General features: G+C 56.9%; 1 protein-coding gene across 1 annotated transcript; it reads right to left on the bottom strand.

Annotated features, from left to right (window-relative positions):
- Positions 1–49: 49 nt before the first annotated feature.
- On the bottom strand, positions 50–27,652 carry FAIM2 (Fas apoptotic inhibitory molecule 2). The gene is made up of 12 exons (XM_037030980.1): positions 27,479–27,652; positions 23,924–24,119; positions 21,175–21,278; positions 20,698–20,762; positions 20,213–20,266; positions 14,723–14,773; positions 14,344–14,383; positions 13,773–13,810; positions 13,247–13,334; positions 13,008–13,103; positions 11,271–11,324; positions 50–1,827 (listed from the first exon to the last, which is right to left on the bottom strand). The coding sequence occupies exons 1-12, from the start codon at positions 27,491–27,493 to the stop codon at positions 1,678–1,680; spliced, it is 951 nt and encodes a 316-aa protein (XP_036886875.1). The 5' UTR covers positions 27,494–27,652; the 3' UTR covers positions 50–1,677.

Below are 27,652 nucleotides of genomic sequence, written 5' to 3'. Positions count from 1 at the left end.
TTGAGAGAGAGAAAAAAAGGAAGAGAGAGAGTCAGAGAGAAACCTTGATTTGGAGTTCCACTTATCGATGCATTCATTGGTTGATTCTCGTATGCACCCTGACTGGGGATTAAACCGGCAATCTGGGCATATCGGGACAACTCTCTAACCCACTAAGCTATCAGGCCAGAGCCTGTGTGAGTGTTCTTGAAAGTTGAAAATAGGAAAGTTGGGGAGGGAGGGGTTGGGAACACAGACAGCATACCTAGTCACCATCTCCCAGTGTAAGCAGGTCCCCCAACACAGGAGTGGGAGAGGTACCTGGACACAGAGGAATCTGCTCTGAACCTCCCTGACCCCACCCAGTAACTTTCCACTGGCCGGGAGTCGGCTGCTAGCACGTGCTGGCTATGCTGGCTAAAGGCTTCCCCCAAGTGGGGGGCCCCTTGCCTGAGATCTCAGCTGCCTGGAGGCTGATAAGGAGACCTGGCCTCATCACAAGGGCCAGCTGAAGGGACTGGCTCTGGCTGGATAGCTTCCAAATTAGAGAGATGAGGAGATAAGGAATGGAGGGGGCTTAGGAACTCTGTGCTGAGTGGCCAGAGAAGCTAGGAAAGGGGCCTAGGCACAGCCAACTGAGGCCTCCGGAGGCCTGGCTAGGGGTAAACCAGCAAATGGCATTAGATAGGGAGGGTTGAAGAAATAAGATGTGCAGAAAGGCCTTGGGAAAGAGCCGGGGGCAGGTAGGATTCCCTCCAGTTGGCGCTGGCTCAGTTAGAATAACCCCCCTCCCTGAGAACATCTAGTCTTCCAGGGTGCCAGCACCCAGGCTCAGGCCTGTGGGAGCATCCCGTGGGGCCAGAGAAGAGGGTGAGAGGAACAGGCTCAGTCCTGCCACCCCCCAGGCCTAACCAGGGGACACAGCCAGGGTGAGTGGTGGCACTGCAGAGCCCATACCTCCCAGCTGTCTGTCTCGTGCTCACTCCCCTGGAGCCCCAGGGAAGGCCCCCGCTTAAGAGCAGGGCCTCCTGCCTCAACAGTGCTCTGTCATGATCAAGGAGGGTAGGTGGCACTGCCTTCCTACGTCCTTCTGGGTGCTCCTGGCCCTGGGGTTCCAGTCCCTAGAATAAGCCATTAGTCCCAGAGCTGAGAGCAGAGGCCAGCCTGGGGCAGCCACCCTGCAGAGCACCCTCCCCTTATCTCCCCGCCATTCCCCACCCCTCCCTTACAAAGCCTGACCTGGAAGGAAAGAGAGGACGGTGGACTGGACATAGGACAGTGTGCCCCAGGGTCACACAGCTGTGGCAGCCTTAGGAGGAATCTTGATGGGGGGGAGCAGGCCTCAGCCAGGCTTCCTGGGGTCCCCCTTCCCATATCTAAAATCCTGCTGGTCTCCTCCCACTTGTCCCTTGGGTCTTCAAACCCAAAGGAACCTCTGCCTCGACTGTCCAGTTTGGGAGGTGTTACTGGGGGAAGGGGTGGCACAGGGCACCGCACGACCTCAGTTCCACAGGGCCCCTGATGGCACAGACGCAGCTACGGAGGGTGAGGATGAGGGACAGATTGAGGGAGTGAGCAGGCTGGCCATGGGCTGGGCTGGGCTGTCAGCTAGTTTATATCTGGGCTACGGGAGCAAGGCAGGGTCAGAGGGCCGGCAGGGGGGCATTCTCTGAAGGAAAGGGCGGTGGGGAGGGGTCCTCATTCCCGGTTGGTGCCGAAAATCTGCAGGAGGAAGGTGAAGATGTAGATGATGTCTAGGTAGATGCTGAGAGCTCCAAAAATGTACTCCTCGGGGCTCAGTGAGTGGCGTCGGTTTCCCATCAGCAACTGAGTGTCAAATGCCAGGAACTGAGGGAAGGGGAGGAGACAGGAGAAATCAGACGGTTTAGTCACTGTGGCACTGGTCAGGAGGCCCAGTGTCCCCACCCAGGCCCACCCCCGATTTGGTTACCATCACCTGCTGTCTGCCTGACTGCTCAGTGACCCTTTTGTGACAGCCCAGAATCTGGAACTTTCCCAGCACTTTCGGTCTCTAATTTGACACCTATTAACTGAGCATCTATTATGTGCAAGACACACAGATACAGCAAAGAACAAACAGATTAAGACCCCTTACCTCACAGACCTTCAAGTCTAGTGGGAAGTAATTGTTAGTTGAATGTAACCAAAGCACAGAGTTCTAATCACAAGGAACCTGACCCTGTGTGAGTGTGGCAGGGAGTCAGGGAAGGCTTCCTGGAGGAGGGGACCTGAAAGGCTCTTCAAGCTCAGTCCTAGTCTTTTTGTCATTCCCTCAGGGCTTGTTCTTAGTTAGAAGATAAACAAATGCTTCAAGTAATATCAAGCAGGGAATGGACACGTATTAGGCGCCTTACAGACATTAGCCTGTTTAATCCGAATAATACGCCTACTGAGTAGGGATTCTATTATTCCCAAAGAAAACCACAGCCCAGAGATGTTAAGTACATACCTAAAGTTACACAAATGGCAAAGCCAGGATTAGAACCAGGGTCTGCTCCTGAGCCCCCCATGTTTAACCATTCTGCTGCTTACAGACAGCGCCTGGGGTTGGTGCCTCCTGCCAGGAAGCAGGCTCTCCCCAGCACACCTTCTGGGTTTCCTGGACTACGAACAGGTATTCCCTCAGAGACGGCTCCTCTCGGCCACCCTGCTGCTCCCTACCAGGCCTTCCCACTGTCTATGGTGACTCCTCCACAGGGCTTTTCTTTGGGGTCCCAGCATATGGAGTAGAACCCCTGAAGAAGTAGCGTGTGAAATTTGACAGGCATGGCATACTTTTCTGGAAGAAAGAAGCCAAAAAGTTTCACCAGTGTCTCAAAGGTTAGGAACCACTGATCCACATGGGCTTGGGATTCTTTAAATCCATTCACATTCTTGTTAACTGGGCTGTGCCCGGCTCTTCCGTCACTTGTGCATGGACCGCATGGACCGTGGGCCTTGGGCCCTCTGAGACATTCATTGTCTGATAAATATGCATAGGCAAGGGCTGGTGCCAGCGACTGGCTGAGAGCTGCAGAAACAATGGGGAAGACAAACGCCTGCCCTGGGGGGCTCACCGCTGAGATGGCTGCAATGAAACCCAGTTCCTGTCGTAATTAGGGCTCATTGGGTAGGAGAAGGGTGTCCCTGGAGAGGTGACACTTAGCCTGGCTTTGAAGGATGAGCAGGAGTTTGTGAGACTTTGAAGGCGGCGTGGTGTGACGAGTGAGGACTTCAGTGTGGCAGAGGCAGGGGGTGAGGGGATGGGGGAGGGGCCTGGCACCTGCCCATAATCTTGCACTTTTCCCTGAAAGCTGGGGCCCCGATCCCTCCCCTTCACCCTAAACCTTGACTTCCTGATTCCAGGACCCAGGCTCCTTGGAGCTGCCTTGGGTGCGGCCCTGTGGAGGCCTGCGAGGATCCCTGCCTTGGTGCCAAAGCTCCCCCCTGCCCCTGCCCCGCCCCTGTACGCACGGGGCGGAGGCTCCATCAGGGAGCAGCTCCAGCAGGTGGAACATCGAGGCATGTCACCCTCAAAGGTGGGGAGCTAGGAGCTGATTATGAACTTGGGCTTGGACATCAGACCAGTGGGACTCCAGTTTTAGCTCTGCTACTCACTAGTGATGGGGCCCTGGGCAAAACATTTAGTCTCTGAGCCTGTGAGTCTGCATCCGTAGAAGGGAGATGAATCTTTTCCTCCTGAGGTGGTTGTGCCTGGGAGATAATGCAGGCAAAGCGCCTGGCATGGGGCCTGACACATGGTAAACACTTAATGAATGGTAGCTACGAATGTGGTTTTACTGTTCTTATCCGCAGAAGGAGAGGCGTCCTCTTGAGAACAAGGCTATGCTGCCGCTGAGCCTCCAGTGTCTCCGGCTCATGGAGGAGGCAGAAATGTTACTGCGAAAGCTGTGTGGTCTCAATAGCAAGGAAATCGGGAGCCACGGCCAGGGCTGAGGGGGTCCCATGCCTGTGAGGGCAGCCTCCCTGAGCTCAGAGGCACTGAGAAGGGGCTGGAGCTGGAGCTCCTGGCTTTGAGTGCGGTCCTGTCCCTCAGCAGCGGTCACCCACTTGACCTCAGGGTCCTTCTTCATCTACAGAGTGGGACAGTGCGGTGTCGGCACCAGGGCCTGGTTTTGACGGTAAAAACACAACAGTGTGTGTGGCATCAACTATTATTCTTTAGGTCGGCTCACTCCGCTCTATGCTCCTTCTGAACTTGACTCGGATCCCCAAATAAATTTTCCTCTGTAGAGAGAACGAGCAAGGAGAGGGGCCACTCCAATGCTACAGGTGGCTGAGCAGTCACAGCTGCCAGCAGAAGTTAATAAATTGCTGATCTGGCTTATCAATCAGCAGCTCGCTTGGTTGATTGCCCAGAGCCTGGCCACCCCTGGGGGAGCTTATGAAAATAAATCTCTCAACTTAGGAGGTTTGGGGGTGGCTCCTCCAAGGAGCACTCACCCGGGAGGCCTCTTGGAGCTGCCAGCTGGCTCTTCTCTTGGAGCAAAGAGAAACGAAATGATTGCTCCTGCCCTTGGCCAATGGCCACAGATGCTTGTCTGTGAGGTGCTCTCTGGGACAGCCTGCCCCAAATTCAGTCCCACTGCCTGGCACCACCAATCACTGCAGCCTCATGCCTGTGAGTCAAAGGAAGGCTTTTCGTTCATCTAGTCCCAGCAATATTTATTGAGCATCTATTATGTTCTAGGGAACTGGCCTTCAAAGAACTAACAGCCTAGTGAAAGCAAAAGACCTCATCAGAGATTACATTATGAGCAAGCATTCACTCCAGGGGAAAGTTACCTACTAATAATCCCCTTGGGTGATGGCGAGCATTGCTAACTAGGGACTTGGTTGAGAGCAGACACCTTGGTTACAGTTAGCACCTTAGTTGGCAGCTAAGATCTTGGCTGACAGCTAAAAACTGGGTTAACCACTAACACCTAAGAGGATGGCAGGTACCTGAGCGGGCAGCCAGCTGCAGAGGAGACCCTGCAGGAGTGGCTCGTGGAATAGGGACAGAGGCAGGAGCGGGACTAGGATGCTGTTAACTGATGTCAGGAAAGTCCTTGTACACGCCGTTCCTTTGTCTCATCTCACCCGCCCAGTGCGCCCTTCGAGGCAGATGTTGTTGTCACATCTGAAGAGAGGAGTCTTGGAGCAGCTCACTTGCTGATAGTCCTTTATCTAGTGTGGGAACCAGACTGCCTGTCTTATCCTGATAGAGACGGGGAGAGGGGGCAGTGGGTTTGCAGGGAGGGAGGGGCATGCACAGAGGCAGAGGAGCCAAAGCAAACTCTCCTGGTTCACCCTACGTGCTAGTGCTGGACCTGGCCAGGGCCCCCGGCTACACGCTTGGGCTGACCCTGCTGTGTCCAGGACTTAGGCTTAGGCCACTGTTCTCCCAGAGATGAGGCTGAGAGGGAGCCATGCCAAGGAAACGCCAGCTCAGAGCCACCAACAAACAGGCAGTGAATACAAAAAGCTGGGCTTGCAATGTGCTGAATCAACATAAAAAGGATAACACGTGGACCGTGTCCACCCTACAGAAATGCCAGCAGGAGCGCGCAAAGCGGAGTGCCGAGGCCGTCCGCTGAAGGAGTGGGGCTACGAGCGGACCACTGCAAGCCGCCTCGAGCTCCGCCAGCGAGGGCCGGGTGGAACAGGCCGTGGGCGGCAGTTCTGAGGCAGAAACGTTTCTGACATGCTATTACAAGAAAAAAGCAAGTTGTGAAAAAATCCATATCAGATGACCCCCTTTTATGTTAAGAGATGAATCTCATAGGAGCTGATATCACAAATATCTCCAAAACGCACAGAGAAAGGTCTGGGAAGCCATTGACCACAGTGGTTACCACCGGGGAAGGCAGGAGAAACATGGTTAAAAAAATGTTTGCTTTACCTATATTATTTATGATTTAAAAATGAAATATGCAAATACATGTATTCACATGTAATTAGAAGATTTAAAAAAAAAAGAGTTAGGCCTGGCCAGTGTGACTCCATTGGAATGTCCTCCCATAAACAGAAGGGTCGCGGGTTCGACTGCAGGTCAGGGCACGCGCCTAGGTTATGGTTCGGTCCCTGGTCGGGGTGCACATGAGAAGGAACCGATCGATATTTCTTCCTCACATCAATGTTTCTTTCCCTCCTTCCCTTCCCTTCTCTCTAAAATCAATAAGCATGTCCTCGGATGAAGATTTAAAAGAGGGTTTAAGTTACACACCAAAAAAAGAGTCCCTGGATGCTCACCATCAGCCTCTGTGTCAGGGGCGCTGTCATGTTCGCCAGGCAGCTGAGGAGCCTGAGGCATAGACAGTCTCGGTGACCTGCCCACTTCCCACAGCCCAGAGGACAGCTGAGGTCTTCTGACCCCAAAGACCACTCTCTTTCCACCATGCGAATCTGCTTCAGGGCATGGTGCTTGCGCACGCGTGTGCACAAGTATGTGTGAGGATAGGAGAGGTGGGAGGAACTGTGCAGACGGAGCTCAAGGCCAAGAGCACTGCTGGCTTCCCGGGGGTGCAGGGAGCTCGGCCCACCTGATCAGGCCACAACTTCCTGAGCCAGAGAGTGAGCCTGGACTTTGGAAAGAAACAACCAGGCGCAGGCCTGGTCAGGGTGAGGGAGGAGGGGTGCTAAGTGGAGACCTGGAGCCCACTAGTTGCCTGGGGCCAAGGGAACATATTTCTCCTGTCTTCACTGACCTGGGTGTCAACAGTTTAAATGACACCAACAGCTGCACGTAGCCTGGGGTCCTGGTGTGCAGCTCTATATGGGCTGCTGTGGGAGCAGGCCACAACGGGCCCGCAAGCCAGAGAGTCTGGCCCAAGACCGAAGGGCCGCAGTGTACAAAGGGCGTGGGAGAGCCGTGGGGGTTCTCCACAGAAAGGCCCGAGTATACCCGGTGCTCAAGAATAAACACAGACTGGGAATCACACAGACCTGGGGTCAAATCTTGCCTCTGACCTTAGGCAACCGACTACTACTAACAGGTAACACTGACCACTGATGATGCACCAGGCACTTTCTAAGTACTGCACATATTAATTGACTTTAAGTTTACAACAACCTATGAGCTGGGTACTGTTATTATCTCATTTTAAAGACTGAAAAATGGAAGCACAGAGAGGTCACATGATTGTATCAGTCCACATAGCTAAAACGTGGCAGAGACTGGATCTGAGCCCTGAGCTCCAAAGTCCGGAGCTGAATTACAAAGTTAATGTGTACAATGTGTACAAGATGCCTCAGCAGCTGAGGAACCACCATGTTCGGGTGCTGGGCTGATTCCTTTTTTCTCTTTACATATTATCTGATGTAATCATTACCACAGCCGTTGTGAGAGTTACTATCTGCCCCGTGTTGAAGGTGAGGCAACTGAGGCACAGAGAGGCCGAGTAACTTGCCCAAGGTCACAGAAGATGAACTAGACCTTGAATGGGGTTTAGGTGGAATGTGTGTGGCCACCTGAGGAGCTTCCTCCAGCTCTACAGGCTTCTCTGGCCCTTCCGACTGTGCCTCCCCCGGCCCCTCCCCTCCGCTCTGGGGAACCCCACCCCAAAATGAGAACAGTGCCTCCCCCCTCCCTGTGCTACCCCTGCCAGGGTGGATGCTCCTCGGCCCTGCTTCCCATGGGGCCTGTGAGTCACCCTCTCCCTCAGTCCCCCACCCCCAGGGCTGGGCAGAGTGGGGCTCTGGGTCTGGGTGTTGTAAGGGCAGGGTCCTGAGGATTAGCACTTTAGGAAGTGAGACTGAGGTGAGGACTGGGAGGAGGGCACCTTTGAGGTACTTTCCCCCTAGGAGGGGCCCGTCCTGAAGGCTGGACCACGACCCTAAAAAGCCTGGGCTCCCCACCCCTCAGTCTCAGCCTAGTCCCGCTGGGCAGCCCCGCCCTCAGAAAAGGCGGGGTCTTTCAGGGGAGAGGCTTCAATCTCTAGGAGAGAAAATCATTTGATTCTCAAAGCTCTTCCAGGGCTCAGGCTGGTGGGGGTGGGGGGGTTCTCAGCAGGGGTCTGGTAGGTACAGGCAGGTTCCTCCTTGACACCTCTCTTCACCTCTGTCACACACCCTCCCTGAGACAGTGAGCGGGCGGGGATGTGCTGCGTGCTGCAACGTTTTTAGCTGCAGGGCAGGGGAGCCAGGATGGGCAGCTGGAGAGCAGGGGTGCTGGGAGCTGGTTCTCCAGTGGGTTGGAGCTAGGCAGCCACAGATTCAGGGGAGCAGAACTAAAGCTAGACAGAGGGTCAGATTGAGGTCAAGGACCTTCTGAGTTGGGAGTTCATGAGAGACCAAGGGAACTTAGGTCTTGTGCGACTCAGCCTCTGAGGGCCCCTGTCCACCTGAAATTGAGAGGAGGGAAGGGAATGAGTCCAGAGACTCCCCCTCAACTCTCTCCTCCCAGTGGGACCTGCTGCATGTCCTCCCTGCTTTGACTCAAGTGAACTGAGGGCAATGGGGCGTCCCATCCCCTGCTCCTGACCACTGTTTACATAACCTGAGAAATGGGCCCAACCAGGGCCTTTGGGTGTGTTGATGTCCTAATGAGACATTAACAAGTAACTAGGTGCGGTGGTTCCACCTTCCCGTGACTCACAGGAGGCTGACGCGGCCCTCGGGTCAACCTTGCAGCCTTTCTCTGCAGCCCTGACAGCACCCAGCCGCACCTCACCCCCACCTTCAGTTCTCCCCTCGCCCCTTCCATCTGCAACATCAAAGGTGCCCACTGGGTGAGGGGCACTATTCTGGGGAGGGAGCAATAAGCAAACGCGACAAAAGTCCCTGCCACCGAGGAATGAAAATTCTGCTGGAAGGAGACAAACAAGAAACAAACAAATCAGGAAAATGTCTAGTACATCAGAGGATGAGAAGTGCTGTGAAGAGAAATAAAGCAGGGTGAAGAGCAGGGGACAGTGTGTGTGCAAGAGAGAGAGAGAGAGAGAGAGGAAGAGAGATGGAGGGAGAAAGGGAGAGGGAGGGAAGGAGGGAGAGAGCACGAGCCTGGAGCCTGATTTACGCAGAGGGCGACAATCCAGTAGAGAGGACAACAGGGATGATTCAGGGGAGGGGCAGTTACTGGAAAGGCCTCCAGGCCTCCCCCAATTCTAAGGAAGACAATAGGAGCTGCCCTCTTTGAGAGAGACCATGGGGCCCTGGAAATGGCACCAGCGGGGGACAGGACACCCGGGTCCTGCCCTAAGTGTGGCCCTGAGTGGCAGCGGGACTCCGTGTGGCACCAGGGCTTCGGGTGTGGAGAGCAGTTCTCACAACGCCAGCGCTGCCTCTCTCCTTGGGCTGAGGTGGAAATCCAGTGAGGTAATAGGTGTGAAAGTACTTTGTTAAAAGGTAAAGGGTGGAACAGATGGTCCGGATTGTTTTTATTATTCTAATAACACAAGGGATCACTAAACAAATTTAATGGATTACTGCCTGTCCAGCCCTGTGTGTGCGGACAGCCTCCCCACTTGTCGAGACCGGATCCGCAGGAAGCGGAGTGCACACCCCCGCCTGCTGTGCGTTGTGCTCGCCCTCCGCCTGCCTGTGTGGCCTGCACTTGCCCCTCTCCTTCCACCTGTCCCTGGCAAAGCCCCGCTGCCCTCTGACGCCCCAGCGGGCGCATGCCCCTCAGTGTGACCCTCCCTCTTTGTTTCCTCCTTGCAGATTCCCCACCCCGGCCTCCTGGTCTAGACTTGTCCTCCACACACATGCTGCCTGCAGAGCGCTGTCCAGCAGCCAAGCGCAGTTAGTGCTGTTGGGGACGGGCCATCTGGTTCGCCCAGGGTTCGCGCGGTTCCCCAGGAAGCGGGGGTTTCAGTGCTGAACCTGGGACAGTCCCGGGGAGACAAGGATAACCTGGTCACCCTAGTCTTGACTGAGGCCACACTCAGTCCACATGCCGTCATCCTGCTAGGGAACCCGGGACAAGTCATTTAACTTCTTTAGCGTTTTTCTCATCTCTGAAAAAAGGGGGCTTGGTGGGTCACTAGATCCCTTTTTAGTCCCTTCCTCAGGTTCTGAGCCTGGAGGTCATTTACTCGTTCCACACATATTTACTGAGTGCTGTGACGTGGCATCCTGGGCACACAGCACAGCACATCACACATAGTAGGTGCTCAATAAAGACCTGTGGGAATGAATGAACTGACCACACCCCTATTCCTGGCTCGATCTCAATCCAAAACCTCTGCTCATAGGCCTGACCCCCTCTTGCCCCCCATTCCTGTTTCCCCAGTCTATCACCCACAAGCTTCTGGAACCTGTGACTAAGCCCAGAACTCTGGCTCGAGTGAGTTGAGCTGAACGTTCCAGTGGGGAAGGAGACAGTCTGGTGGCTTCCCCTACTGCAGCGGATGTTTACCTTGGATTCCATCCCCCATCCTCACGGTGTCACCACTGTCCCCCCCATGGGTCCTGGAGCACCATCACATTCATGCTCGGAGCCCATCTGAGCAAAGGGTCTCTGCTGGGTTGCTCCCAGAAAACGTCTACCCCGGTCACCTACTGTCCCCTAGGCATCTGCTCCCAGCCACCCACTCCACTCCCCACTGGGCAGTCAGTGGGGCTCCAGACCCAGACCATCTACTCCCCAGTCTGGCCCTACTACTTCCTTGAAAGCTGGATGACCTTGGACAAGTTATTCAACATCTCTGAGCTTCAGGTTCCTCCTTTTTTTTATCCTCACCCAACTGGGGATTGAACCCACCCACCACCTGGGCATGTGCCCTAACTGGGAATTGAACACGCCACCATTTCGTTTACAGAACAATGCTCCAACCTACTGAGCCACATCCGCTAGGTCTGGGTTCCTCATCTTAATTTGATAACAACAGAACCTATTTTACAGAGTTATGGTGAGGATGAGGTGCAACTGGAGAGACTTGGAGATGGAGGGAGCAAGTGCTCAATAAATATTAGCTGTTATTGTTATCAGAATGGCAATCAACATCATCAGCACTCTCAGTTCGGTGGAACAGCCAAGGCCAAGCTCAATCTAAGTGCATCTCTCTCGCAGGGTATAGGAATCTCCTTGGCTCCAAGGGAGCCCCCCAGATTACCCCTAGGAGAGCAACAGCTAACTCCATCCACATGGCCAGGACACCTTCACTTTCCGGCTGGTCTGCCTTGGACACCAGAGAGACTTCCTTGACCTTAGCGTTGAGCCTTGCCCTGCCCCGGCTGCTTCAGAAGGGTTCAGGGAAGCCTGCCTACGTGGAAGGCAGAGGCAGTAGAGGCCTGGGGAGATGATCAGAGGCTGAGAGGGCCGCCCCCTGGGAGCCATACACACTTACCAATGTAAACACGCCTGCTCCCAGCACGGCATACACTGCGTGGAGCCAGGGCACCTGTGGGGCAGATGGCAATGGGCTTAGGGACAGCAGAGGGGCCATGGGGCAGAGAGCAGGGGGGACTGCTCAGTCCGGAGAATGGGGGCTGTGGGACCCACCTTCCCAGTGGGAAGGTCCCACCCCTACCCTACCCCTCCCCAGCAGTCCCTAAGAAACTCCAGGACCCCAGCAGGGACCCCTGATTCTCTGTGTGTTCAGGGCAGGTAGGGGACCCCCAGGGTAAGAGCGACATGGGGGCCCTCGCAGGGGAGCACCCAACCTGACCAGCACTTGCTCCCTTCACACACAGCCCCAGGCTCAGGTGGCACCAGAGTGGCCCTTCCCACTGGGGCCCTGCCATTCTCCCAGCCCGGGGCTGGCCCAAGGGTGCTCCTTCCTGCCTGTCCTGCACAGGGTCTGTCTGTCCCTCTGTGGGGAGTTCCCAGGCTCTGCCTGTGCCAGTAAGGGGCTCAGGTGGAAGAGGACGAAGACTTGAACTCAGGGTGGGTGGGGTGGGGGCCATCTGGAATTCCTGCCAGCCGTGGCTGACAAGGTTTCCTGCAGAGGCCGGAGCAGCGCTCCTTCCCAACCTCAGCATCCCCCAGGGTGCCTAGTTAGAGGTACCACACCAGCTGGGCCCTTTGTAGGTCCTGTCCCCACAAGGTTCCTGGAAACACAAGGCATCCCAGCAGACTGACCTAAGGCAATAAAGGGTTCTTTGAAGCTCTGGGGCACCTGCCTGTACAGCCCTCCTCCCCCACCATCCTAGACACACAGAGGCCCAGGCCAGCTCCGGCCCCTCCCTTCATCAACCGGATCCTGGGAAGAGCCAGGGAAATGCCAGAACCAATGCAGCTGACTTGGAGTGGGAGCGATGCCCTGGGGGTGGGGCTCAGCAGGATGGGTGGGGAAATGCGGGGTGAGGACTGCGGATCCCAAGTTGGTAGAGGAGCAGTTGGGGACCCAGTACTAAGAGGAGCAGGGGCGGGTGTAAGCACTGAGCACTCCAGCAGGGTCCAGTAACTTTGAGCTTCATCTCTTGGGTTCCCAGGATTGGAACCTCAAACCCCTCTTGTGATGCCCTCCATCTGCTCCCTTTTCCACCTGCAGTGGCCTTAGTACCTAAAATGGGTCACTGAGCCCAGGTAAGTCCTGGGTGGGTTTCCCAGGGCAGGCTGGGCACTTGTGAAAGAGCTGAGATTCTGCTGGTCCCATGGATGCTCCAGTTGGGGAGGGTGGCTCAGACCACCTGCCCAGTCCACACCTGCCTGGCTGCCCAGAGTCTGCCCCTCTGGGCTTGGCTGGTCCCCCAAGGGCCCCGGGAGGCCCTTCCTTAGGGCCCCGCTGGGTCTGGTCGTGCCCAGCAGCTCCAGAGCTCCCTCCCCTGCAGCCGTTTACATGCTCTGTGGCACATTCCCCTGCAGCCTCACCTCCCCCCTAGAGGGAGGATGGGAAAGGTGAAGCCGGATGTGGCTCATGGAGCAGGCAGGTGCCCAGGCCTGCTGAGAAAGGCCTCCTTGTTGGTTCCCTTACACTGCCAACGAGGCCGGGGCAGGTGCCAGGAGGGGCCGGACAGGATGGCAGGCTGTGAGCCTTTGGCTCTGGGCTCTCCCTGGAGGGTGTGGGAGGAAACAGCGCCCTCTGGTCAGCAGGCCCCCCTCCCTCCCTCCCATGGGGCCCTCCGGGAGCTCCCAGACTCACATATTGAAAGGGCAGGAGGATGGCCAGGATGAGTCCACTGAAGAAGAGAGTCATGAGCAGTACGAAGAGCGCGCCCTGGCAGGAGGTGAAGTCAAACTGCAAGGGCGGGGCAGGTGTCAGCGGCCGGCTGAGGCCCTTCCAGCAGGCACCGCTAGTGCTCCCCCCAGGACCCAGCGCTGCTTCCCCTCACCTCCCCCAGGTGGGCCCCCCAGGTACAGCCCACAGGCCCCGGAGCTGACCTTGGTCTGGAAGCTGAAGACAGTGACGGAGAGGCAGACGAGGGCCGTGATGCCGAGGCACAGCAGCACGGAGGTGGTGTTGTAGTAGCTGCAGGGCCACAGGCCGGGGCTCAGTTTCCAGCAGGGTGTCAGGACCCGGTCCCCTGACCTCCCGCCCCCACCCTCTCCTCCCCTTTCCCAGGGTCCTCCCTGTCCCTGCTTCTCCGGCCTTTCTCCTGGGCCCTGCCCTCTCCCACACCTTAGACTTGAAATCCCGTTAGAAGGATCTTGAAGAGGCGGGAGTGGGGGTGGAGAGGGGTTTGTGCTGCTGCCTGGAGGTGGGAACGTCTGTGATCACAAGCCTGGGGTCTTCTAAGCTACAGCCCAACAGGAGCCACCTGGGTCTTCTCTATCCCTCGAACCCAACAGAGCCAGGCCCCCCGGGGTGCCGTCCAGCACAGTGTGTGGGGAGAGGGCTCGAGGCCAAGCTTCCTGCCTGCCCGAATCTATTCCCTATGGTCCTTCCCCCACCACTGGTCCCCTTTACCTGGACAACATCCCAGTGAGGTAGGCCATGGACAGGGTCTGAAAGGAAAAGCAGAAGTGCCCCAGGACTCAGACTTCAGGGCCCAGACACCTTCAAGGTCTGGCCTGGGTCTCCGCCGGGGCACAGGTCCCTCAAGTCTGAGTCCGCTTCCCTCTCACAGCTCCTTCTGAGAGTCGGGCCTGGCAAAGCAGTGCCCTGGCCGGCCTTGCACAGCTGTGCGTTTCTTCCATCTGCGGCCCTGCTCTGCTCCCCTTCTCTGCTCCCCTTCCCAAGCTCTCCCACTCGTCAGGACCCACAGCTCTGGGATCCCCCATGCAAACCTCTTGGAAACAAAATCACAGCAAAGGGACAGTGGATGCAGGGAGAGGCAGGGAGACCAGGCCCACTTGGAAAGAGGGCAGAGTGTCTTTGTGGAAGAAGCCGCCCTCATCCCCTGTGACTTCACATTAGACATCCCCAACCTACACTTCCTGGCTCTTGAAACCCACCCTCCTCCCCCCTCCATGGACCCCCACTCAGCCTTCCTCCCCAGCCACCTCCCCCCCACACCCGGCCACCCTGGATCACTTACAAAGACGGTCAGGAGAATCAGGTTCCAGGGGAAATGCCTCCTGAAAGGCAAGCCACCGAGTTCAGAGGAGTGTGGGGGCACCAGCAGCCACAGGCTGGGTCACCCTGCATGGATGGGGGTCTCTGCCCACCCCCACGCCCACTTCTTGGAGGCTCTTTCTTCAGCTACATTTCCATGTGCTCCCACCTGTCTGTCCACCCTCCTCCTAACTCAGAGGTACTAAGCAAAGAACGAAGGGGCAGGCCTACATGACAGAGCCCAGAGAGGGATGGGGCCTTCCGAGGGGTGCACAGCACGCTGCTGGTAGGCAGCACTGGGACGAGTGTGTCCAGGATCTGGCTCATGTTCCCACAAGTCACCCCTCAAGCTATCACCATACCTGGGTCCAGTACAGCAGGCCAGGATCAGGTAGGTCGCAAAGAACACAGCGCTGTTAGCAACAGATGAATGGTGAGTCAGCCAGGCCCTTGCTCCTCTACCCCCCTCCCTGGGGCCCCTGATAGGGTGATGGGGATCCGGGTAAGGCTACAGTCATCCTTAAAGTGGGCAGGGCGGTCGTCTAATTCTAAAGGAGAAGAAGGGGAATGGGATGAGCCTGCTTCTAGAAACCTCTGGGTGCCATGGGCCAGCTGACTACCCACCCAGTCAACCCAAAGTGGCCTCCCTGGACACTTATTGCTCCAGAGGAAAGGCTCATACGCACTGTTTCCTATGTGCTGGGCAGTGCTAAGTGCTTTGTGGATAGAACTACTATAATCCTCACATCGCCTGTACGAGGCATGTTTTCCACTTCACAGCTGAGGTACGGTGAGGTCAGGTGACCCGTCCAGGGTTATACAGCTACGGTGCAGCAAAGGCAGGGTGGCTCCAGAGTCCCAGCCCCACACTGCCTCCTTCAGGCCCTCCCCGGCCCTGGCACTGCCTGCAAGGATCTCGTCAGTTACTTTATTGTCGGTCTACCCTGCTGGCAGGGGCAGGGGCAGGGCCCGTCCTGTCCTGCCAGTGCCTGGCACGAACAGGAAGTCTCTGTGGCACAGATTTCTGGAACATGTGGCTATGTCCAGCGGGCGACTGGTGGGAGCTCAGGCACAACCCAGAGATGGGGACTGAGAATTGAGGATTTTCTGGAGTCCAGTGGAGGTGGAGGCCAGTCCAGGAGGTAGGAGACGAGGACTGAGGACCCACGGGCAGGGCAGGCTCACACCTACTGAGGTCGGCGCCGCCACCAGCGCATGGGCTCCAGCACCAAGAAGGCTCGCACGGTGGCCCCTGCCATCCTTCCCATCTCCCTCCTTGGTTCTCTCACTCACCCCCCACAGCAGCAATCCTGATCGTCCTTCTCCATCCCCAAACCTCCTGGGCTCCCTCACTTCCCCCCATGGCTCCACCCCAACAAACCCGACCCCAACTTCACTTAATGAGAGTTGGCTTCGCCGAGTCACCATGACCTTGGACACTGGCCAGACTCTATCTGACCTGACTTCCCACAACCTGCGCTCCCTTTGTCGTTTCCCTGGTTCTGCGGTGTTACACTCTCGCTCCCCTCCGGCCTCTCTGGCCACTCCTCAACCTCCTCCAGGGTATCTCTGAATATGCCTCCTTCCTTCCAGGAGGGAGAGTGGGAGAGTGGGAGCTGTGGGAGAGTCTCCCCTCACGGTCCTCCTCGTGGGCTCACTCATGCACAGGACTTCCTCTATGAGGCCAATGCTCAGCACACACACCTCCGCTCCTGATCTAGGTTTTCCTTCTCAGCTTAAGACCTGAATATCTAATTGTTCACTGGGCAGACACGGCTATTCAGAAACATGCCAAAGTCGACAGGTTAGGCCCAAACTCACCCTCTTCCCCGCTCTTCTCCTGCACCCCTATTGCAAAAGACAGGCACCCTCCACATGACCCAACCAGAGCCCTCAGCATCACCCTCGGCTCTCACTGCCGTGCCTGGTTAATCACCTGTGCCTGTCGGTCCTCCTACCGAGGCCTTTGGTGGGCCACCTTTCTCCCTGTGGTCCTCCTGCCTCCAGCCCTGCCTCCGACCCTCCAAGCGACTGGCAGATCTGACCAGGAGACTCCCGTTTAAAATTCCCAAAGACCGGGCCATGCCCTGTGTGATCCACCCCCACCTACCTCTCCAGCCCAGCCCTCAGCACACTCCACCCCTCCCCTCTCCCCTCTCATCGCCCTCTGCACCTCCCTCTCTACTCCTGCTAAAAGGGTCCACTGCAAGGATGCCTGAGGTCTGGGTTGGAGGGGCTTCCTCCGTGCACCTTGGGCACACCTCAGCCGAAGCCTGCACTCCCCGGTCCCATGGGCCTGCTCGTCTGACCCCTAGGTCAGAAGAAACCGGGGGCAGAGTCTATGACTTACTCCTTTTGTATTCCTACCTTCTAACCGGGGCCTGGCACTGGCTGGGTGACCTTTAAATATTCCTGGATGAACTGCGGAAGGACAGGGAGCGTAGGGCTGAGACAAGCCCGTTGGACTTGGTGACCAGGGCCCTCCGTCTTCACCCTCTCTCACTCTGCAGTGGCTCCCACAGGGTTCAGGACTGCGGCCACTGTGACGGGCGCTCCCACTGCCAAGGCCAGGGCTGCTGAACATGCTGATCCACGAAAGACACAGAATCTCCTGCCCTAGTCGAGAACCACCCCAGCACCTGCTGCCTTTCGGGCTCACTCCAGTCCTTAGTTGCTTCAGCAATGATAAGAACGCCTTGTCTGTGCATATCCTGGGTGCCCATCCTGCCCCCCCCCCGATGGAAGCCTCCCAAAGCCAAGGGCCCAGTCTCCTTTCCTCTCTGGTCCATAGCTCCTCAACCCCCAAGACAAGCGGCCAGAAAGGAGGACAGAAGGACTGACGTGGGGGTTCTGGAGCAGCCCTGGGGCCTGACACTCACATCCAGCTCCCAGCTCTGCTGCTGCGATTGTGTGACCTTGAACAAGTTACTTAATTGCAAAGCCCCGGTTTCTTCCTCTGGAAACAAGAACATTAGTACCAACTCACTGGGCTGCGGGGAGGGTGGAATGAAAGAACACGCATCAAGCAGTTAGCCCTGGGCCTGGCACCAGTAAGGACTTGAGGGTGGGAGTTGTTATTACTGTACTAGAATTGACAGCTTCCTGGAGAGTCTGTGAGCAGGGCCCCCCCACGCCCTCCCCATCCTGTGCTCTGGTCTCTACCTTTCCCTCCTCTGCCTGGTTCCACACCCCTGCCCCCATCCCCACAGCCCTCACTTTTTCCTGCTGCAGGGCTCAGAGGGAGCAATCAGACAATAAGGCCGGAGATCACTGAGGGAGATGACTAGGGCCTGGAGAAAGCTGTGGCGGGGTGGGGGGGGGGTGCGCAGGGGGGGTGCTAGAAGGCTGCCATCCCACGGGGCAGACAATGAATCACAGCAGCAGGGAGAGAAAGGCTGGCTTGTGTCAGGGCCTGGGCCCCAGGGCCTGGACTGGAGCCACCGTCTGTTTACAGAGTGTCAGGGCAGAGGAGTGAGGCTGGCAGCTGGCTCGGGGTGGGGTAGGGGGCTGGGGGGGAGGGTCTAAAACCAGGGTCCTCCCCTCCCATGTCCTGCCCTGGGGCAGCCCTGGGGACCCTTAGGGACCTGGGCCGCAGGGCTGGTGGCAGAGCACGGAGGGGAAGTGCACGAGCGTCGCAACTAGAAAGACGTGGCTATGCTGCTTCAGAAGCAATCACTTTTCTCTGAGCCTCAATTTCCTCACCTGTAAAATGTGGATAACAATACTATCTGCCTTGGTAGGGTTGGCATAAGATTGAATGAAAAATAGAACAGCACCTCACACATTTCAAAAAGAGCTGTTTTACCCTTATTGCTATTAAGTGCTTAATACGTCAGAGGGGGTGAGTCTGATAGGCCTCAGCCCAGGAGGTGGATTCGGGGTACAGGGTGAATGGTGTTGAGGGGTGAGGAGGGGCAGGGCAGGGCAGAGCCACTGGCTGCTTTTCTGGAGAAAAAGGTGGTGGAATTCTTGAGCATCTTGAAGGCTTTGCGACACCCCACAGAAAGCACATGGTCCACGCCCACTTTCTACTTCTTTTCTCCCTCCCACCCCTGACGAGGTGCAGCGCCTCTGTTTTCTGCCTTGAGAGGCTGAGGAGGAACACTGATAAAGCTCGCCACTCCGGGGCCCAGATTCAGATGCCCACCCTTGGTGGGGTGGACTCCGCCCCAACTTCCAAGCCTGCTCATGTCTGGGCTGACCCCCTGCTCCCATCTGCCCAGGGCACAGGGTCTCCCTCCCATCTGCTCAGGGCACGGGGTCTCCTCCCACAGAAAGTCTGGCAAAAGGCCTGGGTTCTCCACTGCCGAGTTCCCGGGACACCTGAGGCTGCCAGGCCATGCTGACGTGCTGGGAGCCATGCCAACCTGCTACGTGAGCTGGCCTGCGTGGCAGTCCCTCGGGCCTCATTAGCTTTACCACACAGTGCCCGCCAGGTCCCTAAGACGCATGCCTCCTGCCTGGTCTGCAGACAGGCCCTCCCTCCCGTGCCCTAGGAAAGGCTCTGCGGGGAATGTCTCCTCCCCTAGGACCCCATATTCACCGAGACTTCCCTTCACTACTCCGCTCCGAGGAGCCCTGGAGGCCAGAGGAGTCTCCTTCCCAGCAGCCTCGGCTGCTTGTATAAACTCACGGCCGCTCTGCCGCTGTTCTGGATTCAGGGTGGTCCTGTAGGCTCTGAGCTGAGCCCACATCACCAACTGATCCCTTTCCAGGAACAGGCCTGGGTAGCCCTACTGTGCAAGCTCCTAGGCCAGGCACTCAGAGCCTCTACCCAACCAGTTCCCACTGTCCTCTGAGGTATCCTGGGTTCCCCTGCCTGGAGCCTCCTGGCCCTCTGACAATCTAGTCCCTGATTCACCAAAGCGGTCCCACTGCCACGCTGTTGCTTCGATGCCCCTCCTTTGAGACGCACCCCTGATGTGGACTGAGGGCTCGGTGCACCAGGCTCACACCTTCCCTCGCCCCATCCTCTTTCTGAGCGTGCCGTTTTCTCACAGGCTGCCTTGTGCCGCCCGCTGCCTCCCCTTGCAGACCACCCTTCCCCAGCTGCCCCAGCACAGAGCTGGGCTCAGCAGGTGCTGAGGGAGTCTGCTGAGAGCAGAGCTGTCCAGGATGACCCCTTCGCTGCCCAGATAAGAGGGTCAGAATCACCTACACCGTCAAACTTCTTCTCTCAAGTTACCTGCCACGTTCCTTAAAGAATATAGAACAACCGGGAGCTGAGTGTGGTGCGAGAGGAAGGGGGTCTTCCAGGCAGAAGGATTAAGAGCGCAAGCCTCAACCTGAATTCTGGGTTTGAATCCCAGCTCCACCATTAGCTGTGTGACCTTGGGCACATTACTCAACCTCTCTGGGCCTTAGTTTTCGAGGTAATCATACCCCGTAGATTTGAGGAATGAAGTCAGTACCATACATTGAATTCATTGCTCGGAACAATGCCCAGGCCTTATTAGGCACTCTGTAAGTGGTAGCAATGATAATTAATAATTCTGTTAGTAAGCATTAATAACAATGTTAAAAGAGTGGCAGCATTATTATTAGTGTGGGCCAAGGTGTCCCCTCCCCCTTTCCTTCAGGGCCAAGGTCTGAGTCTCCTTGGCCCCCGCCCCAGATCCACCCTTCCCTCCTAGTGCAGGTACTATAGAACCTGTACCCCTATCCGCATCTCCTTCACGCCCATAAGACCTAAACCCCCAGAAGGGCCCTTCTGGCCTCGCACTTGTGAGAACAGTTCCTGTTGGGGTGGGGAGAGGCCATGGGCTTGCATTCTGTGCACAGGGTTTCCCACTATATGCGCTGAGGGTTCTCTGGGGAGGGTCATGGGGGCCTGGGGGCCGGGGCATACTCACTAAGATGCCCAGTACCAGCCTGGGTTAGCCTGGACATAGTCCTTAACAGGGTCACTGCAGAGGAGGGAGGGAGAAAGAACAAGAATTTACCCTTGGTCTCTAGGTTCTCTAGTTCTAGTTCAAATCTGCACCTGCACACCACCGCCTCCCCCGCCTCAGTTGACAGGGCTTTAGAGAAAGGAGGCATGCACCCCTGGCAGTTTGGGAAGCCCCAGCCACGGTCCCAGGCTGGGACTCAGAAGGGCCTGGGTGAGGAGCCCAAGGATCTGAGGGAGACCCAGCGGCACCAGGTGCACCCCACTCCTGGATGGGGGGGCTCCTGCGTGGGCACGGTCTAAGGCGCGCCCCCTGCCCCAGTACAAGGGGCTGCACTGCCCACACAAGTCTCCCCAGGCAAGCATGCCGAGGGAAGTCTGGCTCAGTCCGCCCGCCCCAGGCCTGGCCTCTCCACCCGCTAAAAGTGCTGGTCTACAGCGCCAACTCACCAGAAGGTAAACAGAGCCACGATACCCAGGGTCACCAGCAGCTGGATCAGCAGGATGGTGTAGACCTGGGGGTGGGAGGGGCTTCTGCTCAGCCTGGGGAACCTTGTTTGAAGCCGGGGAGAGGCTCAAGTCCCCAGCGAGGCTCAGAGAAGCCCCAGCTTCCCTGTGACTCAACCTACTGTCCAGACCCGCATCCTGTGCCCCCCGCCCTCCTTCTTCAGGGTCACTGGAAGGAGCTGAGATGTTCCAGAGCCCATGCCCACAGGCAAAGGGGTCCCCAGTATCTGGAGAGAAGAGATGATGTGCTTAGGAGCAGCAAGGCTCAAGTGGGGCGAAGCCTACGGAGGCACTACCGAACAGGTGCTGTCAGCTGCCATCGCAGGAGAAGGGGGGACCTGGCCTCTGCAGGCCGAGGGCCTTTTCAAAGGGTTCTCCACACCGAGGCCCCATCCTGGAGAGTTGGGGAGAGGCAGTTACCTTTCTGATGAAGACTCGGCGAACTTTCTGGTCCTCCCAGCTGAAGGTGGTGAAGAGCTCATGGTCTCCCGTGGGGAAACCGCTGTCATAGCTGGAGCTGCTGCCTGGTGGGCCAAGGAGGGACGGAGGGCCGTGAGGGCTCCAACGCCCGCAAATACTGCCCCCACAGCCGCCACTCAGGGCTGCCTCTGGTCGAACTGGCTGACGGGCTCTCTGGGCCTGCCGGCCGGAGCCTTTCTCCCCAGCCCCACTCTCAGACCTCCCGCTCCAGGTCCAGATCTCTCTCCCCTGTTGCTTCTGTCTGTCCTGTCCTGAGTCCTGGGAATGAACTGTCATCCCCTTTCCCCTTCCCTCCACCCTGGGTGGGGCTCCCTTGGGACAAAACTGTGCCATACAAATGGGACCCTTCCCTCTGGTGTCCCCGATGGCCTCCCTGGACATTCTAGCTTCCCTGTGGCAAAGAATCAGAGAAACAGGCATAATCTCAGGACTTCCTGGCACCTCCCAGAGTCAAAGGTCCTGACCCAGCTCCCTCTGAGGCCCTTGGGGTGGAAACTGGGAACTAGTCGGTTGGGCAAACCTGCTGGTGATACAGCTGGGATCCAGGGCTGGGGGAAGACTGGAGGGGAAATAAAGCCAGGACAGGGCAGGAAGGGGGCTGTGGGTGGGGACGCAGTTTTGCAGGCTGGTCCAAAACTCGGGCTTTCGGAGGAGCTCAGGCTCCACAGTCAAACAGGCCCACACATAGCTCCTCCTCTAAGACTAACCAGCCGTGTGACCTTGAGCAAATCACCAGCCTCCTCCAAGTCCTGCCTGTGAAATCGGTCTGAGATACCCACCTCATGGGGACAAAATGAGATAAAGCGAAAGTCTATGCCTCTCTGACTCTGATGGGGACTGTGCTGCCCTCTACTTGCACCCCTCGCCTGGGCCATTCCTGAGGCCTCACACGTGTCCATCCAGTTCTCCTGCAGTGCCCCCGTCAGATCTCCATGTCCTTCCCACTCACTCTACTAGTCTCTGTCTTGGTCTTTCAAAGCTGACTATGACTGTTCTGCTTCAAGCTCTTCGATGGCTCCCCACTGCTTCTTACTCAAGTTCAAGTTCCTTAACAAAGTCTCCATAGTCTCCCATGAGCCCTCCAGCCCCACTGCACATTATTTCCTCCTGCTTTTCTTCAGCCTGACTTGTTTTTTCAGCCACGTGTTCTCCTGCTACTGGGCCTCTGCGCATTCCATTCTTTCAGCCTTGAAAACTCATTTCCCTGCCTGTTTACCAGGATAGCTCATGCCATCCTTCAGGACTCAGAGCAGACAGCCCTTCCTCCAGGAAGTCTTCCCTGATTGTCAAGCAGTTTAGGTGAGTTGCCCAGGCTACTATCACTGTCTCTGATTCACTGCATGGTAGTTGTCCATTCACTTGTCTACACAGTCAGCTCTGTGAGGGAAAACCAATGCGTCCCTGGAAATTAGCTCAGTGTCGCACACAGTGCCTGGTAAACATTTAGCAAATGTTTGCCACATGTTGACTGCAATGGCCTACCTTCCCGCCCTGACAGTTCCGTGGAAAACTTCCTCAAAGGCAGCCCGTCCTAGCAACCGGGATATGGGGAATGAGGAAGGAGGAGAGAGGCGGACCTGTGGCAAACCTGGGGCCTGGAGACCCTCACTTTCTTAACCTTCACTTCTCCTTCAAGTTCTCCCTGCATCCCCCCACCAAGGCCCGAATAGCGGGGCCACAGAGCGGGAGAGAGAAAGAGAGAGGGCAGTCCGGTGGCCGTCTGAGCAGTGAGAAGGCTCCCACAAACACCAGACCATCCCTGGCCATGCGGCTGGTCATGGTGAAGTAGCTCTGCTGAGGTCTGGGGGTTCGTGGTGAGCAGTGTGGACCATGGTGACCACTCACTGGGAGCAGAGGCTGCCTGAGGCGCTGTCCCTGGGATTCCTTCCTGAATCCTGCTGGGTGGGGGGTTGACAAGGTGAGGGAGGAGGACTGAAGGGCTGCTGAGGAGGCTGAAGAGGCAAGGGGCCTTTCCTTACAGCTTGTGGGGGCTTCTGTGATCCCAGCCCCAAGGCAAAGCTCCCACAGCTGCTCAACTCGACACAGGGGCTCCCACTGGCTACAACACTTGGTCTGCAAGGTACTGGCATGAGAGTGGGGGAGTCTGCCTGGTGAATTCCACCTGGTTGTGAGGGGTGCCGAGGCCAGCGCCCACACACCTGCCCACACCATGCCCCAGCAACGGTCTAGGGAACAGAGGAGAGATAGGAGAATGATGGGTGAAGTGGATCCTCATGCCCCTGGCCCCCAACACTCCTGGCGTCTCCATGGTGATGTCCCCCCCTAAGGTTTCACATCAGCTAACAAGTGCACGTGCCGTACCCCCTCACCAGCAGCCAGGCTTGGCTGAGGCCACGGCCTGCTGCAGCGTCATCCTGCCCCTTCTTGCTAGACCTGCCCCTGGTTTTTCTCCCTGCATCTGCCCGCTCTGCCTTAGTGCGGCGAACTGAAAAATCCCCTTGTCTCCACCCAAGAGCACTCTGACGGCAGACATCGCACGCCTCCCTTTTCGTGCAGTCCTCCTGGGCCCACCCTCAGAACAGTCCTACGAATGCCAAGTTTGACCCCAGAGCCTCATTCGACAACCATGCAGTGCATCTGTTTCTGGGCAGCTCCCTCTTCCCCTGCTTTTCCATGGGAGCCCACCACTCCGCCTGAGGCTCCAGCCTCCAGCAGCTGAGAGACTTACTAGGGTCCACGTAGGCCCAGCTGGGGTGGAGAGGCACAGCTGGAGGGGCGGCGGGGAAGGCCCCCGCCTTCAGCCCCTCCCCAGAAGTGGCCTCTTCATAGGAGGGCGGGGCCGAGGGCACTGCTGGAGCCTCCTTCTTCTCACCATTGGCCTGCTGCTGCCCCTCGGTGCTGGGGGCCTTGTTAGCCACGGAGACCTGTGCAGCAGAGGCAGAGAGGGGTGGTTACCAGGGAAAGGATGCCTTCCAAAGCCCCCTGAGCAAACCTCTCCTTCAATTTTGGACGTTTTATGGGTACTTTGTCACCCGCACCAGGAAGAGTGGGGGTACAGACAAGAATCTTCCTATTTTTGTGGTGTATGTATATATGTATATGTATGTGTATACATATACATATATACATATACATATGAAATATTATTCAGCCCTAAAAGAGAAGGAAATCCTTCCATATGTGACAACTTGGGTGAACTGGGGGGACATTGTGCTGAGTGAAATAAGACAGACACAGAAGGATAAAAACGGCATGACCTCACTGTGTGGGCTCTAAAAAGGTCAAGGTCAGAGAAGCAGAGAGAGAACACTGGTTGCCAGGGGCTGGGGGATGCGGGAAATCGGGAGATGTCAGTCAGAGGGCACAAAGTTTCAATCACACAAGACAAAAAAGTTTTGGGGATCTAGTGTCCAGCACAGCGACTGCAGTTGACAGTGCTGTGCTGTGCGGTGCACTCCCACCTGCCGAGAGGTCCAACTGTGCCTGCCACACAAGGAGAGGAAACCGTGTCGAGGGACGGATGTGCTGAACAGCTTATCGGGGTGGTCGTTTCACAGTGTGCGTGTTTGACGAAACATTGAATTGTATGCCTTAGATATACACAATCTATATTTGTCTCTTATACCCCAATAAAGCTGGGGGGACCCTCCCCATTTCATAGATGGGAGAACCGAGCTCTGGGGGCGTCAGGGCTGGCCAGGAACACTCTGGAGCTGGGATGAGAACCGAGAAAGAAGAATGTTCCTAGGAGGGCCCCCATCAGTGGGGTCACCATTTCTGGGGCTGGGACCGGGTTTGTATGGACCCACTGGGGACCCCTCTGGGGTCCAAGGAGAGGCCTGGCACATAGTAGGCTCTCAAAAGTATTGAACAAAAGGTTCTCTCATGTAAATCCCCTGCTTGCTACCTTACTAATTGCATTTTCATCTCTGTTTTAAAATGAGGGACCTGGGGAACAGAGAGAAGATTGACCCATCTAAGGTCACAGAGCCACGCGTGGCCCACTGGGCTGCAGAGCCCAGGGAGCACTGTCCCCTGGCACCGGCCTCCTCTTGCTGGGCTGGAGAGGACAGAGGAGCGTGGGGATGAGCGAGCAGGAAAAATAAAGGCTGGGGTGGGGGTGGAGGTGGAGGGGAGGGAGAAAGGAGGGAGAGGAATGGGGACTGCAGGGTGGAAGAAGGACAGAGCCCCAGCGGAGGGTCCTGCCCTGGCCCTGTCCTAGTGGATTCTCAGCCTCTCCCCCCCACCGGAGCAGGATCACAGGATGTCACTGCTGGAAGGGATCTCAGAAGCCATCCAGTTCAGCCCCTTCCTTCACTTTACAGATGAGGCAGCTGAGGCCCAGAGGGAAATGCACCCGTGGCAGGTTGAAAACTCAAGTCCATTTACACTCGGATGGGTCTCCTGCCCCACAGTGTACACATCTAAGTTTGGAGGGAGCCCATGAGCTGTGAGGGCCTGAATGGCACTGCCAGAGAAGGGGAGATTGGCGTGGAGGGATGGTATGAAAACTGAAACAGCAGCAAAAGAACTGAACCTCAAAAAAGCAGGCTTTAGGTCTCCCTCTAAAAAAGAATGTGTTAAACACCCTGGCTGGTGTGGCTCAGTGGATTGCACGCTGGCTTGTGAACCAAAGGGTCACAGGTTTGATTCCCAGTGGGGGCACATACCTGGATTTCGGGCCAGATCCTCTGTGGGGGGCACATGAGAAGTAGCCACACATTGATGTTTCCCTCCCTCTCTTTCTCCCTCTTTCCCTTCTTTCTAAAAATAACTAAATAAAATCTTTTTTAAAAATGTGTTAAACCTGAGGGGCTACTAAGGAAGGTTTCAGGGTGTGTCTAGCTGAGGCAGCCCAGAGCTGGGCAAGCACCAGACCTCCACTCTCATTCAGCCCTGAGGACCATTGGAGGGTCTACTGCATCACTGGAAAGTCTGTGAGCAAGTTGGGGTGAGTGACAGAGGAGGCGAGGGTGATACACTCAGCCCAGGACAGGAAGCAGGGCCAGCAAGGTGCTGGGTGGAGGGAGGGGCGGGGAGTGGAGGGGGAGGAAAAGGAGAGAGGGGAGCTTTCATTTTCACCCCGGTGCACACCCGCCAACCTCCTTAGGGAAGGGCCTCCAAGCCTAGGACCGTGGGAATGGAGCCCTGGCTCATCTGCTTCCCTCCCACTCTCTAACCTCCATGATCACCCAGACCAGCAGGGTCATTCCCAGGAAAACCCAGAACCAAGGTCCTCTGAGCCCAGACCCAGGGCTCCTGTCTGGGAAAAGGATGGTCACTTCTGCCATCAGCCAAGCTGGTCTTCTTCACCAGCCCCCACCCTGGCACTCCGGCACCGAGGGGCTCCCGGGCCTTACTCCCCATACACACATCCACATTCCCAAGTGGGGCTGGCATCCCCCGTGACATCATTCTGAGCCTGATGAGCTTAAGAACAGGGACAGGAGGGTCTGGGAGCCCAGGGAAAGCTGCCATTGGCTCTGATGTGCACCTCAGGAAAAAGAGGGGGCGTGTAAGGGAGGTTCCCCTCTGTGTTCTCAGCTCGGTCCTTAGCATCCCCAAACAGAAGACCAGAGAACCCCCTCCTTTGCCCCAGGCCTGGCTGTTGTATAATTCCACAGGCCGTTGTGTTACATAACCCTGCTAGGCCAGCCAAGTCTTGCCCCAGCATTTCAGGTCTAGAACTGGAAAAAAAGAGAAGCCATTTTATCTGGGCCCATCTAGTCCCGGCCCTGCCAAAACCAAAACAAAAATTAGAGCATCCTTATGCATGGTTGCCATAGTAACTCCCAACCACAGAGGATGTAGCAGGATGTATCCAGATCTGGAATAACGACAGGGAGTTGGGTTGGGGGGTTGTTTCTGTGGAGGGCACGGAAGATGAGCTCATGTCTGGGTGGCGACTGGACCAGGAGGGGATGCTGGATAGGGACGGCCCCTCAAGGCTCACCCTGGTGAGCACACACGGACACGCACGGACACACGGACACCCCAGCTGACTCCTCAAGGGGGGCTGGTGTCTGTGCAGGGTTCTGTGATGTCAAAGCAAGGGGTGAGAGGGAGACAGGGGAGGAGAGGTGAGCCTGGTGGGCAGGAGGAGGCCCTGACCCATTCCTTGCAATGGGCCTTTTGGTCCTCTGACTTCAGCAAGGGCCGCAGAGGACCTCCGCACGAGAGCCAGGGGAGGATGCTTATAGTGGTCCAGAGAGCTTGCTTAGGATGGCGGGGAGCCGGGAAGCCTGAGGATGGAGGATGGTGCAGGCGGGGGAGATGCCGGTACCTTTCCCTGGGTCATGGTGCCGTCTCTCGGGGAAGGGGTCCCTGAGGCAGGAGCAGACGCTTGGGTCACCGCAGCCTGCCTGCGTCTCTTCCTTCCTCCGCGTGTGTTCTAGCAACATCCACCGCAGCCGGGCCAGGCGGACCGGAACGTACCATCCAGGCGCGGGGAGAGGAG

The sequence above is a fragment of the Sturnira hondurensis genome, unplaced genomic scaffold, assembly GCF_014824575.4.
Source record: "Sturnira hondurensis isolate 20B ecotype Veracruz unplaced genomic scaffold, ASM1482457v3 Scaffold0020903, whole genome shotgun sequence".
Taxonomy (NCBI): Eukaryota; Metazoa; Chordata; class Mammalia; order Chiroptera; family Phyllostomidae; genus Sturnira; species Sturnira hondurensis.
The sequence above is the reverse complement of the archived record's forward strand: the minus strand, read 5'-3'. Positions and strand labels throughout refer to the sequence as shown.